This window comes from Podarcis muralis, chromosome 5 (assembly GCF_964188315.1).
Source record: "Podarcis muralis chromosome 5, rPodMur119.hap1.1, whole genome shotgun sequence".
NCBI lineage: Eukaryota > Metazoa > Chordata > Lepidosauria > Squamata > Lacertidae > Podarcis > Podarcis muralis.
The window spans coordinates 24,700,002-24,713,778 of record NC_135659.1 but is presented as its reverse complement, the minus strand read 5'-3'; the positions used below and the strand labels follow the sequence as shown (position 1 = coordinate 24,713,778).

The 13,777-nt window shown below is 45.0% G+C and overlaps 1 protein-coding gene across 4 annotated transcripts in view; it reads right to left on the bottom strand.

Moving 5' to 3' along the window:
• Positions 1 to 13,777, bottom strand: part of COL11A1 (collagen type XI alpha 1 chain) — a 257,133-nt gene that overhangs the window by 80,468 nt on the left and 162,888 nt on the right. For all 4 annotated transcript variants that reach the window (XM_077928425.1, XM_077928428.1, XM_077928426.1 and 1 more), the window contains 3 exons: positions 7,933 to 7,986; positions 3,561 to 3,614; positions 15 to 68 (listed from right to left, as the gene is read on the bottom strand). In XM_077928425.1, the coding sequence (XP_077784551.1) occupies positions 15 to 68; positions 3,561 to 3,614; positions 7,933 to 7,986 (162 nt within the window). The remainder of the gene's footprint in view (positions 1 to 14; positions 69 to 3,560; positions 3,615 to 7,932; positions 7,987 to 13,777) is intronic.

Genomic DNA, 13,777 nt, shown 5'->3' with positions numbered 1-13,777 from the left:
GAGAAACATCATACCTGAGGTCCAACCACGCCACCAGGACCCGGGGGGCCAGTCTTGCCTTGGAAACCCTAAGAAACAAAGCAGACAATGGTTACTAATACTGACACTTCTGCACATCACAAACGGCTTTTAACTGCTGAAGAGATGAGAAGCATGAAGCACGGTGTCAAGGGAATCGTCTTTCCCCCAAGAATAAAGACTGCCATTTCTGTTATTACTGCGCGCACTTGAATGTAAAATATTGAAGACTCTTTCAAAGATCTATCATTTCCAATCATTGCGAGCTTGGCTCCTCCGCTAGCGCGGTTCAAGGTGGCAGCATTCGCAGGTCGCACTTTCTGCAAAACTGATTAGGGGGCTGTGATTGCACAAATGATATTGCTCAGATTCAGTTCAAATATATGTTGCAGACATCCGCACAGATGTGTTAAGAGCAGACAAGCAAGAACAGCTATACATAGATACACTTAAAATCAGACTGGGACCGACAGGTAGATGATGCCTTAAAGGCATGGAAGGAATATCAATGGAGGTAGTAACTGAGATGAGAAATCAAGATGTTGATTTCCCCCCTCTCCCCTCCTTTATAAAAGGGGACCAACAACTTGTTTAACTGTTTTCTACGTACCCCAAGTAGGAATGAGAGGAATTATCTCAAGAGAAATTTCATTGGTCTCATCAAAGCCCTTCTAGTTCCACCCCACAAAATTCATTTGCATGTTTCACCAGTGTAGGGGCATCCAATTTGGCCTTGAAATTTTGCTGTGGGCAAAATCCAGCAGCACCTCGGAGATATTTGGTGCAAATACAACTGGAGATAGCGCTGCAAGATGGATGCTCTCCTGCAGCAGAGTGGCGAGCCGCACGTTTAAAAGAGCTCAGCAATGCTACAAAGTGATGGATTATATATAAAAAGAGGGGGAAAGCACACAAAGACTCCCTAAGGCGTGTTTGAAGGCACATTGAGTGTCTTGATGATCCTTTTAAGGAAAAGTTTTTGCAAAAGAAGCAAACGGCCCCCTGAGAATTGCCGGGAGCCAGAGGATCCTCTGCGCTAATGCTCACTCAAAGCTGCTACTTCAGCAAAGCTGCACTGTGACCTTCCAAGAGCAGTCCCAGGCATTTAGCAGCCAACAAGGAATTGACAGACCTCCACTGCTGGCAGGTACAGAGTGCAATCTGCACTGGAGATGCCATGGGCAGAAAAGGAGCTGTGTTGCTTTCCCTGAGGAATTGATCTTCCCCGATCCCCTTTTTGTTAAGTATAATAGTTTAATAGACACTGAAATGAGAATGCTTAAATGTGTATTGGTGAAAAGGTTTTCCGTGGGGCTTTTCCGTGGGGCTATACTAAAGCCAAGGAGAGCACTCTGAGCTCTTGCTGAGTTGTTAATTAACTGATTGTTGTTCTCTGGTAGCTAACCTGTGAGTGTTGTAACCTTAGATCATGTGATGAAGGTATTGGGCTGCAAATCTCCATTTCAAAAGGGAGTGGCCACTGAGTCTTGTTCTCCTAAACTCCATGGAGTGAGGATGTAAATGAAGCTCTCCTGAGGGGAGACTAAACAGCCTAAGGCCAATGGAGGGTGGAACGGAGGCTGAGGAGATATATATATATATATTTGCTTTCGTAGATTTTCACGGGTACATGAATGCAGGTTTTGGTGTTCTCGGGTGTCTTCCCGTGTAAAAGTTGGGGTGTCTAGGCGACGTTTCGACGAGGTCTCACTCGTCATCTTCAGGCTGGTGCTTTCGGCTTCTTGTTACTGGAACAGAGCAGGATCTCAGTGTTTGAGTTCCTATAAATACTGTTGATGGGGTGTGGTGTATAGCCTCCAATGTTCTGGGCAGAGAGGAAGTTCCCAGGCTAGTGTGCCTTTTCTTCTTTTGTTCCTTAATTGCTTGAGGGATATCTTGAGGCACACAGAACGCCATCACCAATCAACCACACCAGACACAAACCCAGACCCTCTCCACAGATAAATTACAGACACCATCCAGTAGCCAAACCATGGTGGCACCTCCGGATGCTGCACCCCCCTGCAATCCCTACACAGATCTGGCTGGCACAGGCCACAAAACCACAACTCGCCCCTATACACGAAGCCAAGCCAGAGCACAAAAAACTTCTCAGAAAAACTCTTCACAAAGTTCAAGAGGTCAAGACACAAAGGCTTTAGCAACTAATCCACACCTAATGACCCACCTAAGTGGTACTCAGGATACCACTCAAGAAATCACTCAAGATATCCCTCAAGCAATTAAGGAACAAAAGAAGAAAAGGCACACTAGCCTGGGAACTTCCTCTCTGCCCAGAACATTGGAGGCTATACACCACACCCCATCAACAGTATTTATAGGAACTCAAACACTGAGATCCTGCTCTGTTCCAGTAACAAGAAGCCGAAAGCACCAGCCTGAAGATGACGAGTGAGACCTCGTCGAAACGTCGCCTAGACACCCCAACTTTTACACGGGAAGACACCCGAGAACACCAAAACCTGCATATATATATATATATATATATTTGCTTTCGTAGATTTTCACGGGTACATGAATGCAGGTTTTGGTGTTCTCGGGTGTCTTCCCGTGTAAAAGTTGGGGTGTCTAGGCGACGTTTCGACGAGGTCTCACTCGTCATCTTCAGTGAGACCTCGTCGAAACGTCGCCTAGACACCCCAACTTTTACACGGGAAGACACCCGAGAACACCAAAACCTGCATATATATATATATATATATATATATATATATTTGCTTATAGATCTATTTGGATTATTTCATATTTTGTAAGATGCTGAGCCTGTGCCGGACAGCACAAGTCTTTGTATGGATATTTTGGTTGTATCTTTGATGCTTATGTTTTGTTTTGAAGAGTTCTGCCAGTAAAAATTTGAATAATATTTTTATGGGCTGGGACGATGATTTTCCCCCAAAAGGAGCCAGTTCTTATGCTTCCAATCATTTCAAACTGTGCAGTATTAATATCTGCAACATAAACATTTGTTACATTGTGGGGGAAAACAGCCTGGAGAAAGAATTAAGCATCTTCTGCACAACCTGCTCAGGTCTTCACTGGAAATCACAGCCGCCTCCTTGCCTTGCAGCAGGGCTGGATTAAGACCTTTAAAAGCCCTAAGCACTTAGACGATTTTGGTGCCCCCATATATATCTAATTCAAAATATATCATTAACCTATATTATTAGCTCTGTTATTACTATTTTATGATATATGTGTGTATGTGTGTGTGTCTATGTAATATTTTCATTTATCGTGGGAGCCTTTTTTTAGGAAACTGGTTCAGCTGCACTATAGTAATAATAGCAATATCGTCCATAGTAAATCTGGCAATGGAAAATAACCACGGTGCCCCCTCTTCCCTTGATACCCTAAGTGTGTGCTTATTGTGCTTAATGGTTAATCCAGCCTTGCTTTGTAGCTAGGATTAGGATTCCAGGTTCATGTTGATTGCCAAGTGTCAAGTTCTATCCAAGAGGAATGAGCAGTGTACTAAAAACAAAACAAAACACCATATTGAAGAAAACAGATAATGCACTTACAGTTTCACCCCTCTGCCCTGGGTGTCCGGGCAAGCCATCCTTCCCTGGTGGACCCTGCAATGGGAAACATAAGCAATCAAATTATAGCTCTGAGAAGCAGATGCTAACCAAGTCTAGCAATCTTTGTGATAGCTCCAATCTGACAAGCTGGCTTTCAAGCATCCCACCGTGAATGCCGGCTGAGTGGCCAACCATTATTAAGCTGACTGCTCATGGTCAGGGATGTTCAGTTAATATTTGCTGAATGGGAGTTAATGACTGGAAATCTCTCTCTCTCTTGTCTGCCTTTGGAAGGGAACACCCTTTAGCCAATGCAACACAGGCACAGCGTTGTTGCATCTTGGATGGGAAGGCAGAGAGAGTAAATCAGAGAGCCGGAGGGGGTTTCTTGGGGTTGGAGTTTAGCTGGACTGGAAGCAGCTAGGGCAAGGGGCTGCAGGGGGTCTGAGCAAATGCTTCCTTAAGGAATCTAATGCACATTCTGCGCCTTTGTGCGCTGCCAGCTGTGCGGGCCCATAGCTTCTAATGTGACCTACTTCTGTATCTGTAAATAAGTCAAACAGTAAAGAAGGTACCAGAAAAACCCTGGTGCCCTCTCATCCAAAAGAGACAAAATAGTACATTTCTGCTGCCTGCTCCTCATTAATTTATTACCTCTCCCCAATTGCACAACAATTTCTCCTAAGGCAATTCAAATTCACAAGAATGCTGGTATCTTTGAAAATTGTACTTCGCTCAACCCCGACTTGATAGAAACTGTTTTAAAAATGAAAACTTATGGAATTTATCAGTACGATAAGGGTGGGGGTCTGTGATATTAAAATATGCAAAACAAATGCAAAAAAAAAAAACACCCCAACATTATGCAAGGAACCAAGGGTGGTTGATGACATCTGAACATGTTACACACCAGCATGCCATAATGGAACTCTGGCCGTTCTTTCTTCCTTTGCAATAAAAATCTGTTTTAGGAGCTTTGGAAAGCATTTCTGCTTAAACATTTTCCTGACAGCCCCTTCTCCACTCCTACCCCCTAATTGCTCCCGCCACCCACCCACTTTGGTTCCATAGGGCAAGCGCAGATTTTTGCCCTGTGATGTAGTGATGGACACATAGATCCCTAGAGTGGGAGGTAATAAAAGTGAAGCTGGGAAGTTACGTCTCCATGTGACATTCTGTCAAGCAAGGATAATAAGAGCAAGGGATGCTGGATCAATATGACTTCAGGTTGAGTACATTCTGCACACCAGGACAAACCTGGTCTACAAGCGAAGCTCAAAGAAAGGCCGAAGGGTTGCATTAGGCAGAAACAAGCAGTGCAGCCATTGATTCCATTGGAGCTGATCAATTCCACTAAGGTAAATGGGACCCTAAAACCTTTGAAAGCCTCTACATTATTCCAGGCTCGTGGATACTTCAGTTCCATTTATGAATGCAACATTTTAAAGACAATAACCCAGTTAGTGCATGTCGTACACTTGTTTTGGTAATAGTCTGCCAATAGCGGATATAACTTTCCCATTAACTTCAGCATTTTTCTCTCCTTTTGGGACTGGGATCGACGCAAGATGGAGAGAGACCTCTAGTGGCATCTGGTCATCCCTACAGAGAAAAACATTCTGCAGATACCAAAGCAGCTGCCACCTGGTTGGGATGATGACAAGTTTTCAATGAACGTCTTTACCCTGCAAACTGCCTCGTTGAGAGCTTGCACAAAATTTTCAGCAGCAAACCAGGTGTGCACAACGAAGGCTACAAATTGCATTGTCAGGGTTATGTTACACAGAATGAGGAAAAACGCATTTCAGCTAAGGTTGCAGGAAAAGCAGGAGTCATATAGCACACTTTTTAATACAGTGGTGCCTCGCAAGACGAAATTAATTCGTTCCGCAAGTCTCTTCGTCTTGCGGTTTTTTCGTCTTGCGATGCACGGTTTCCCATAGGAATGCATTGAAAATCAATTAATGCGTTCCTAGGGAAACCGCCTTCAGACCAGGTCCGGGGACAGTCTGTCCCCGGACCTCTTCTGAAGGCTGGGGGGGGGGGGACAAGGGCTTTTCTTCCCACCCCCAGCATTTTAAAAAACCCTGGGACAGCGGAGGACTTCTCGGCTGTCCGGGCATCTTAAAATGCTGGCGGGCGGCATTTTAAAATCGCCCCGACAGCGGAGGACTTCTCCGCTGTCCGGGGCGATTTAAAAGCCCCTGGGAAGGCAGGCAGGGGGGACAAAGACTTTCGCCCCCTGCCCGCCTTCAGAAGGTGTCCCCGCCCCCCCTCCCCGCTTCGGAACAGCGTTCCGAAGTGGGGCGGCTGGGGCAGGTCTTCCCGCCCCCCCTCCCCGCTTCGGAACACCGTTCCGAAGTGGGGCGGCTGGGGCAGGTCTTCCCGCCCCCCCTCCCCGCTTCGGAACACCGTTCCGAAGTGGGGCGGCTGGGGCAGGTGATCCCGCCCCCCCTCCCCGCTTCGGAACAGCGTTCCGAAGTGGGGCGGCTGGGGCAGGTGATCCCGCCCCCCCTCCCCGCTTCGGAACAGCGTTCCGAAGTGGGGCGGCTGGGGCAGGTGATCCCGCCCCCCCCTCCCCGCTTCGGAACAGCGTTCCGAAGTGGGGCGGCTGGGGCAGGTCTTCCCGCCCCCCCTCCCCGCTTCGGAACAGCGTTCCGAAGTGGGGCGGCTGGGGCAGGTGATCCCGCCCCCCCCCTTCGGAACAGCGTTTTAAAATGCTGGGGGTCGGGAGCGAAGCGCTGCCGACCCCAGCATTTTAAAATCTCCCCGTGTCCCGGGGAGATTTAAAAATGCTGGGGGTCGGCAGCGCTTCGCTCCCGACCCCCAGCATTTTAAAACCTTCCCGGGACACGGGGAGATTTTAAAATGCTGGGGGTCGGCAGCGCTTCCCTCCCGACCCCCAGCATTTTAAAATCTCCTCGGGACAGAGACTTCTCTGCTGTCCCTTGGAGATTTTAAAATGCTGGGGGTCGGCAGCGAACGCTTCGCTCCCGCCCGCCAGCATTTTAAGATCGCCCGGGGCAGGCGGGGGGAAGGCAGGCGGGGGGGGAGCAAAGACTTTTGCCCCCCGCCGGCCTTCAGAAGAGGTCCTCTTCTGAAGGCCGGCTGTGGGCGAAAGTCTTTGCTCCCGACCGCCAGCATTTCCCTATGGGCTTTCGTCTTGCGATGCAAGCCCATAGGGAAATTCGTCTTGCGAAGCGCCTCCAAAACAGAAAACCCTTTCGTCTTGCGGGTTTTCCGTCTTGCGAGGCATTCGTCTTGCGGGGTACCACTGTACACTGTAGCCACACAGAACAGAAACTCACCTTATATACGCTTCTGATTTTTTATTTATTTATACAGCTTCAGTTGTTTGTTCCCAGACATGTCCTATCATTGTTATCAGATTTCCCGGCAAACACTTTTGCCTTTAATGTTTGTTTCATTGTAGCCGCAGGTTGGTGGGAGCTACAGTACTTGCTAAACGGTTTTACCTACTTCATATACAGTGGTACCTCGGGTTAAGAACTTAATTTGTGCTGGAGGTCCATTCTTAACCTGAAACTGTTCTTAACCTGAAGTACCACTTTAGCTAATGGGGCCTCCCGCTGCCACCGTGCCGTCGCCGCATGATTTCTGTTCTTGTCCTGAAACAAAGTTCTTAACCCGAGGTACTATTTCTGGGTTAGCGGAGCTGTAACCTGAAGCGTCTGTAACCCGAGGTACCACTGTACCAGGAAAAGCACTACTGAGCTGCTCTGAGCTGCTCTTTCTTGAGGAGCAACTGTGCACAAATAACACAAGCTGCAAACTTTGGAGAGGAAAGAACCTTTAAATTCAGTGGGACATAGGGAGCATTCCTAAGTCTCTCCACAGCCTGGTGGGGCTTTATGGAGTGGTGGAGCTACTGCCATGTCTGCAGCCCTGGTGGGGTGGAAAGTGGATGAGGGGCAGCTGGGAGCTGGCACAGTGATCAGGTTCAAATTGGGCCAATGCTGTCGTATGATAGCAGCCGGGACATCTTGGGATCCCTGCCCCCAAAAGCCTCTTTGGCAGATGGAAGAGGGAGCTCTGCATCAGGTCTGGCAGCAGATAGAGAAGCCAACAAGGCTAGGTGGAGGGATGTCTCTACTCAATCCAACTGCCCAGCCTTGCACAAAGGGGGTTTAGATTGTTCTGCCATTCTGTGCAAGGATGCCCAGGGATCGTTACATATCCATCTAGAAGAGAGGATATGTGAAAAGCTGGCAACCCAGAGACTGGAATTGGAATAAGGAATCTTCTGGCCATTGTTCTTCACAAACCCTTCTGATTGTGCTTAACAACCAGTCTTTATTTCTGCATCCCATTTGCTGAATAAGCATTGCATTTATTTTGAGAAAATACTTACAGGAGGTCCCTTTGGTCCAGGAAATCCAACAGGCCCCTGGGGTCCTTGTGGGCCCTAAAATCGATCAGAAAAGCAAAAGCAAAACAGAAAAAACGTTAGCGGCAGCAGCAGCGGTGGTATGGAAAGAGCACAAATATTTTGGAGAGAAATTTGTGATGCAACCAACCTGTGGGAAATGTTAAACTAATGCCTGCCCGTGGCTGTTGACAAGGTGGGGGCCGCAGTGAAAAACGTTTTTGTCTCCGCAAATATATTCAAACACACACCTAAACATCTGGGCAAAATTACTTGTATACAGATGAGACAGTGCAAGGCTTGTCTCGCTCTGTTTAGCATAGGATGTGTCGTTTCAGCACAATGCCAGTGGCCAAATTTCTGTAAACAATTCCAGTTATTAATTTGGTTACAAAAATAAATATTACCTAGGATCAGCATTAGAGCACAATCCTATGTATGTCTGCTGAGAAGTGAGCCCTACTGAATGCCATGAGACTTAGGCAGTGTACACCATACATTCAAAGCACACACATACTGTACAAAATCCCGGGAGCTGTAGTGTGTTAAGGGTGCTGGTAATTGTACCTCTGTGTGCAACTGAACTACAGTTCCCAGGATTCTTTTGGCAAAACCATGTCCTTTAAATAGGTATTTTATTATGTTTTTCTATATGTTGGAAGGCGTCCAGAGTGGGTGGGGCAATCCAGTCAGATGGGCGGGGTACAAATAACAAAATTATTATTATATGGTGTGTGTGTTCAGCCTTCCTCCCAAGTAATGTATTCTGTATCCAGGGTATTCCCACCACTGGTTTGGGAAGCAGTATATATACAAAGTTAGCCATAATCCATATCTATGTTGTTGTTCCTTATGAAATACTGTGTTTTGAGGCATTTTCCCGAAAACCAGCTTCCACCTGAATCGAGAAAAACCAACAAACTAGCTTCATTTTAAGCCAGGAATGTGTATGCAACCCACATACAGAAGCACAGGTTATTTTAGACATTTCTGCACCTGAGGCAAAAGATGTCAAAATTATATGCCTTCCTGCTATTTATTTTTTTAAGTTAAGGTTCATGGGAAAGTCAGCCCTGTGACTGCAATTCCTTGTGAAGTGTTTCTCTGCTGCTCTGGTGAAGAGGACAGAATATCTCAGAGTTCTTTGAATTCGCTTGTTGCAGCCTGGCATTGAATGAAATTCATGGTGAGAGCCAAATTTCAGCTGTCTCTTGCAGCAGCTGGAGAAACTCTTATGAGGAATGTACATGAAAAGGATTCTGCATGCATATGGCCTAGGACCCTCGTACCTACAGGACTGCCTCTCCTGGTATGACCCACGGAGGACCTTAAGGTCTGCAAATAATAACACCCTGAAGATCCCAGGCCCCAGGGAAATTAGACTTGCCTCGACCAGAGCCAGGGCCTTTTCAGCCATGGCCCCAACCTGGTGGAAAGCTCTCTCACAAGAGACCAGGGACCTGCGGGATTTGACATCTTTCCGCAGGGCCTGCAAGACGGAGCTGCTCTGCTAGGCCTTTGGTAGGGGTTCAGTCTGATTCTTTTCTTTCTGTATAAGAACAAGCATTGAAGAGGCTTCCTAGCCCGTTCACAGGTCCTTTATAAGACCAGTGGTAACAGTTGGTCCTGGAGAATGTTAACCACTCTCAATTTTACCAGTGGACTGCCATCTGTCCAGATTTTAATTTGCTTTGAACTAATTTTAAGATGTATTTTACTGTATTTTTCGCTCTATAACACGCACCAGACCATAATACGCACGTAGTTTTAAGAGGAGGAAAACAAGAAAAAAAATACCCTAAACGAAATAGTGGATACATGATTTTTGTGGTTCATGCTGTGGCCACAGACATGTGATCTGACAGTGAGTTTGGAGTAGCCCAATGCAAAAATCCTGAGGATCCATGTGGATCCATGCTTTGTAACCACGGAGGAGGGAAGGAAGGGGAACCATGGATCTTCTGCTCACGACTGCAGCAGATCCCCCCCCCCCCGCCACCCGCAGGCATTCACTCCATAACACGCACAGACATTTCGCCTTACTTTCTAGGAGGAAAAAAGTGAGTGTTATGGTGCAAAAAATATGGTAACTAATTGATTGCCTGTTTTTATGTCCTGATGTTCTTTGTATACTGCCTTGGTTTCATGATATTAGTCGCCCTGAGCCCGGCTCTGGCTGGGGACGACGGGGTACAAATAAATTATTATTATTATTATTATTATTATTATTATTATTATTATTCAAGGATGAAACAACAAAAAAGACAGGAAGCAGACCTGGATCCTTGTGAAAGTGCAGCTAGCATCTATATTTGGTTCATGCTCAGCCAGGTGGCGGCTAGGCAGAGCTTTTATGGCGAGATCTACAATTCCTACACTCAGCTGACAGCATTACAGCTCAAAACAAATTAAGGTTCAGAAAACTGCTTATGAAGGAAAAACAAACCAACAAACAAAAACCACATTTGCCTGAAGTTAGAATCATCTGAAAAGAGGAAACGCATATATATATATATATATAGAGAGAGAGAGAGAGAGAGAGAGAGCGCGCACTCAGATTATATGAAAGAGTGCCCTTTCCCACATTTCGAAGTAAGGCACATAATATCACATGCAATCATGGTTTGTTGTTGTTTATGTATTTCCCTTTTATGTTTTTGATCATCAAAGTATGACACTTCTTAAATATAATTGGTCTTAATTCACAAGTGTTTACTGATTTCCGGTCCTTGGGATGGATGGGTTACATTCATTCATTCATTCCATTTATACTCTATCTTTGTACCTAGGAAATTCAAGGCAGTATACATAGCTCCCTCTCCTTTCCAATGTTATTCATCCCAACAGTCCTGCAAAGTAGGCAAGGCTGAGAGCTAAGGTTGCCTAGTGAGTTTCATGGAAATTTGAACCTGTGTCTTCTCAGTCCTAGCCTGGCACCTTAACTATTACACTACACTGCCTCTAAAAAAACAAGAGGAAAACTATGCTTTGAAATACCAGTTTCGCATTGTATTATATTTTATGCCATTTTAACTTTATTTTCTACCTGTCCTTTACCATTCCTGAATGGTTCAACAAGAGAGAGAAACCATTCAACTACTGATAAAAGTGCCCTTTAAAAATTGGATGGGTTTTTCTGCTTTTGTGTGTGAACAGTCTCTTCTAGCAATATGTAGTGACTAAGGACTATTTTCATATCAATGATTTTTTTTACTGCATCTTGTTAACTCTGCCTTCCCCTTTTCCTTATACACCAGAGTGCCTTATTTAGTTCCTCGGCTCTATCAAACCCAGTGTTTATATACTTGTGAATACAAACATGAAACAACATGAGAGGGGTAAGTTGTGATTTTGTTTTGGTATCTTTTTCCTTGTTTGTACTGGTTGTTATACACTGAATAATTTAAAAAGAAGAAAAAGGAAAAAAAAATATAAACATGAGGCATGGTAAGTGTAAAGAACTGTATACTTGCTCTGCATTGGAAAGGAAAGGTCAATGTTACGTGGATATTTTGTCTACTTTGTATTTGTAACCCTCGTTAAGTTATGTTAAGTATAATGTGAATGCCTAAATGTGTATTGGTGAAAAGGTTTAACATGGGGTTTTTCCACAGAGCTATATTAAGGAGAGCACTCTGAGCTCTTGCTGAGTTGATAATTAACTGATTGTTGTTCTCTAGTAGCTAACCTTTGAGTGTTGTAACCTTAGATCATGTGGTGAAGGTATTGGGTTGCAAATCTCTATTTTAAAGGGAGTTGCCTTCATGCCTTTTGTCTCAGGGCTCTGTGAAGTAAGGACATGTAAAAGACCCTCCCTGACAGAGAGAGAGAAAACAGCTCCAGGCTAAAAATAGATGCTGTAAGAAGAGATAGACCTCTGCTTCTAGGTCTGTGGGAATTATGTCACATTTTGTAAGATGCTGAGCCTCTGCTAGACAGCGCAAGATCTTGTATAGACATTTTGGACGTATCATTTGATGTTCCTGTTTTGTTTTGAAGAGTTCTGCTAGTCAAGTTTGAACAATATTTTTATTAGACTTCCTTCCTTCCTCAAACTTGGTGGATCAGGGGAATGCTGTGGAAATGGTTATGTAAGGGGTTTATAAGCAGAGGTTGGATGGCCAACTGTCATGCATGCTTTAGCTGAGATTCCTGGATTGCAGGGGTTTGGATTAGACAACTCTTGGGGTTCCTTCCAACTCTACAATTTCTTCCTTCCTCCCTTTCGTCTTCTTTCAATATTCCCTCTCTTTTCCTTTCTCTTTCCTTTTCTCCTTTATCCCTTCTCTACATCTCTATCCTTTTCTATTCTCTTTTTCTTTTCTTTTCTTTTCGGTTTGTGTTTTTATTTAGGTCAATGTTTTAATTTTGATAAATAAAGAGATATTAGCAACAATAATTTGAGACAAGCTGCTTTATAAAATTCACTTGAAAAATCTGAAAAAACGTGCCTACAGATGAATAAAGTACAGTTCCTCAACAAGCATACCTACATGATACATGTGCTTGCACACGCGCGCGTGCGCGCGCACACACACACACACACAATTCCCACATTCATACTTGTGTCAATCTTCTCGCTTAGCCTCCTTGCAGGACATCCATTGCCCATAGGGACCACAAAGGATTATCAATGGGACCATAAAACTTAGGTGTTACGCCAGTCTTTGCCAAGCTGGTGCTCACTAGGAGTTTGGGAGTTGTAGTCCAAAAATCCCAGAGAACACAGGCTTGGCGAAAGATGAGCTGTGTTGAAAACTGAAGAGTGGCCTATTAACCAGATAACAGATTTTCCATGGGTTTCTCTAATGCATTTCTCTATGTAAATAAAAGGCTTCCTAAACCAAAGTGTTAGCATTCACTTTTGTGAAATGATCTTTTACAGCAGGGCTTTGATGTTTACCTTTGAATATTAATGCAAAACCACACAGATTTTATTATAGGGCTGAGGGAGATGTTTATGGAAAAGCTTATACAGTGTTTTGATAGCACTCGAGTAGGAAGAAGCAAATTGAATACAGAACGGAGGGGAGAGAAAAAAATCTCTCTTGATTGGTTCATTGTCAGTTTTTCTGTTGATGCTCAGTCTATTGCCAGCTGGAGCCTGGATTATCGCAACATGAGGCACAACAGGGTGATGCAATTAGTGTGAGGGAAGCTGTTACTTTCAACAGACGATCTTTCAGTGCGCGAGTCTGTTAATTCAAATGGCAGCGAGTGAGCTGGATCCAGTCTCGACAGTGGCACTGTCTGCCATGTGTTTACTGTGGTTCATCTATAGGCAATATGGTTTGGCAAGTGCATGTGAAATGAGAAAATGTTCACATAGAATTGCAGTTGGCAGACTGGATATGTTCATTCTAAGTCTACAGGGGGCAATCTCAGACCCTCCAAGTGTCCCTAATTTCCAGGGAAACTCCCAGATTTACAGAAGCCGTCACAGTTTCTGATTTGATCCCAGAATGTCTCTCCTTTTCTTAGGATGTCCCTATTTTCATTGGAGAAATGTTGGAGGGTAGGGAGTTATGTGACCCCCAAGCCAAGGAGATAAGTACCGGTAACCTTTAGAAGACATCTGAAGGCAGCCAGGTTTAGGGAAGTTTTTTAATGTTTAATGTTTTATCATGTTTTATATATTTTGGAAGCCGCCTAGAGTGGCTGGGGTAACCTAATCAGATGGCTGGGGTATTAAGGTAAAGGTAAAGGTACCCCTGCCCGTACGGGCCAGTCTTGACAGACTCTAGGGTTGTGCGCCCATCTCACTCAAGAGGCCGGGGGCCAGCGCTGTCGGGACACACTTCCGGGTTACGTGGCCAGCGTGACATCGCTG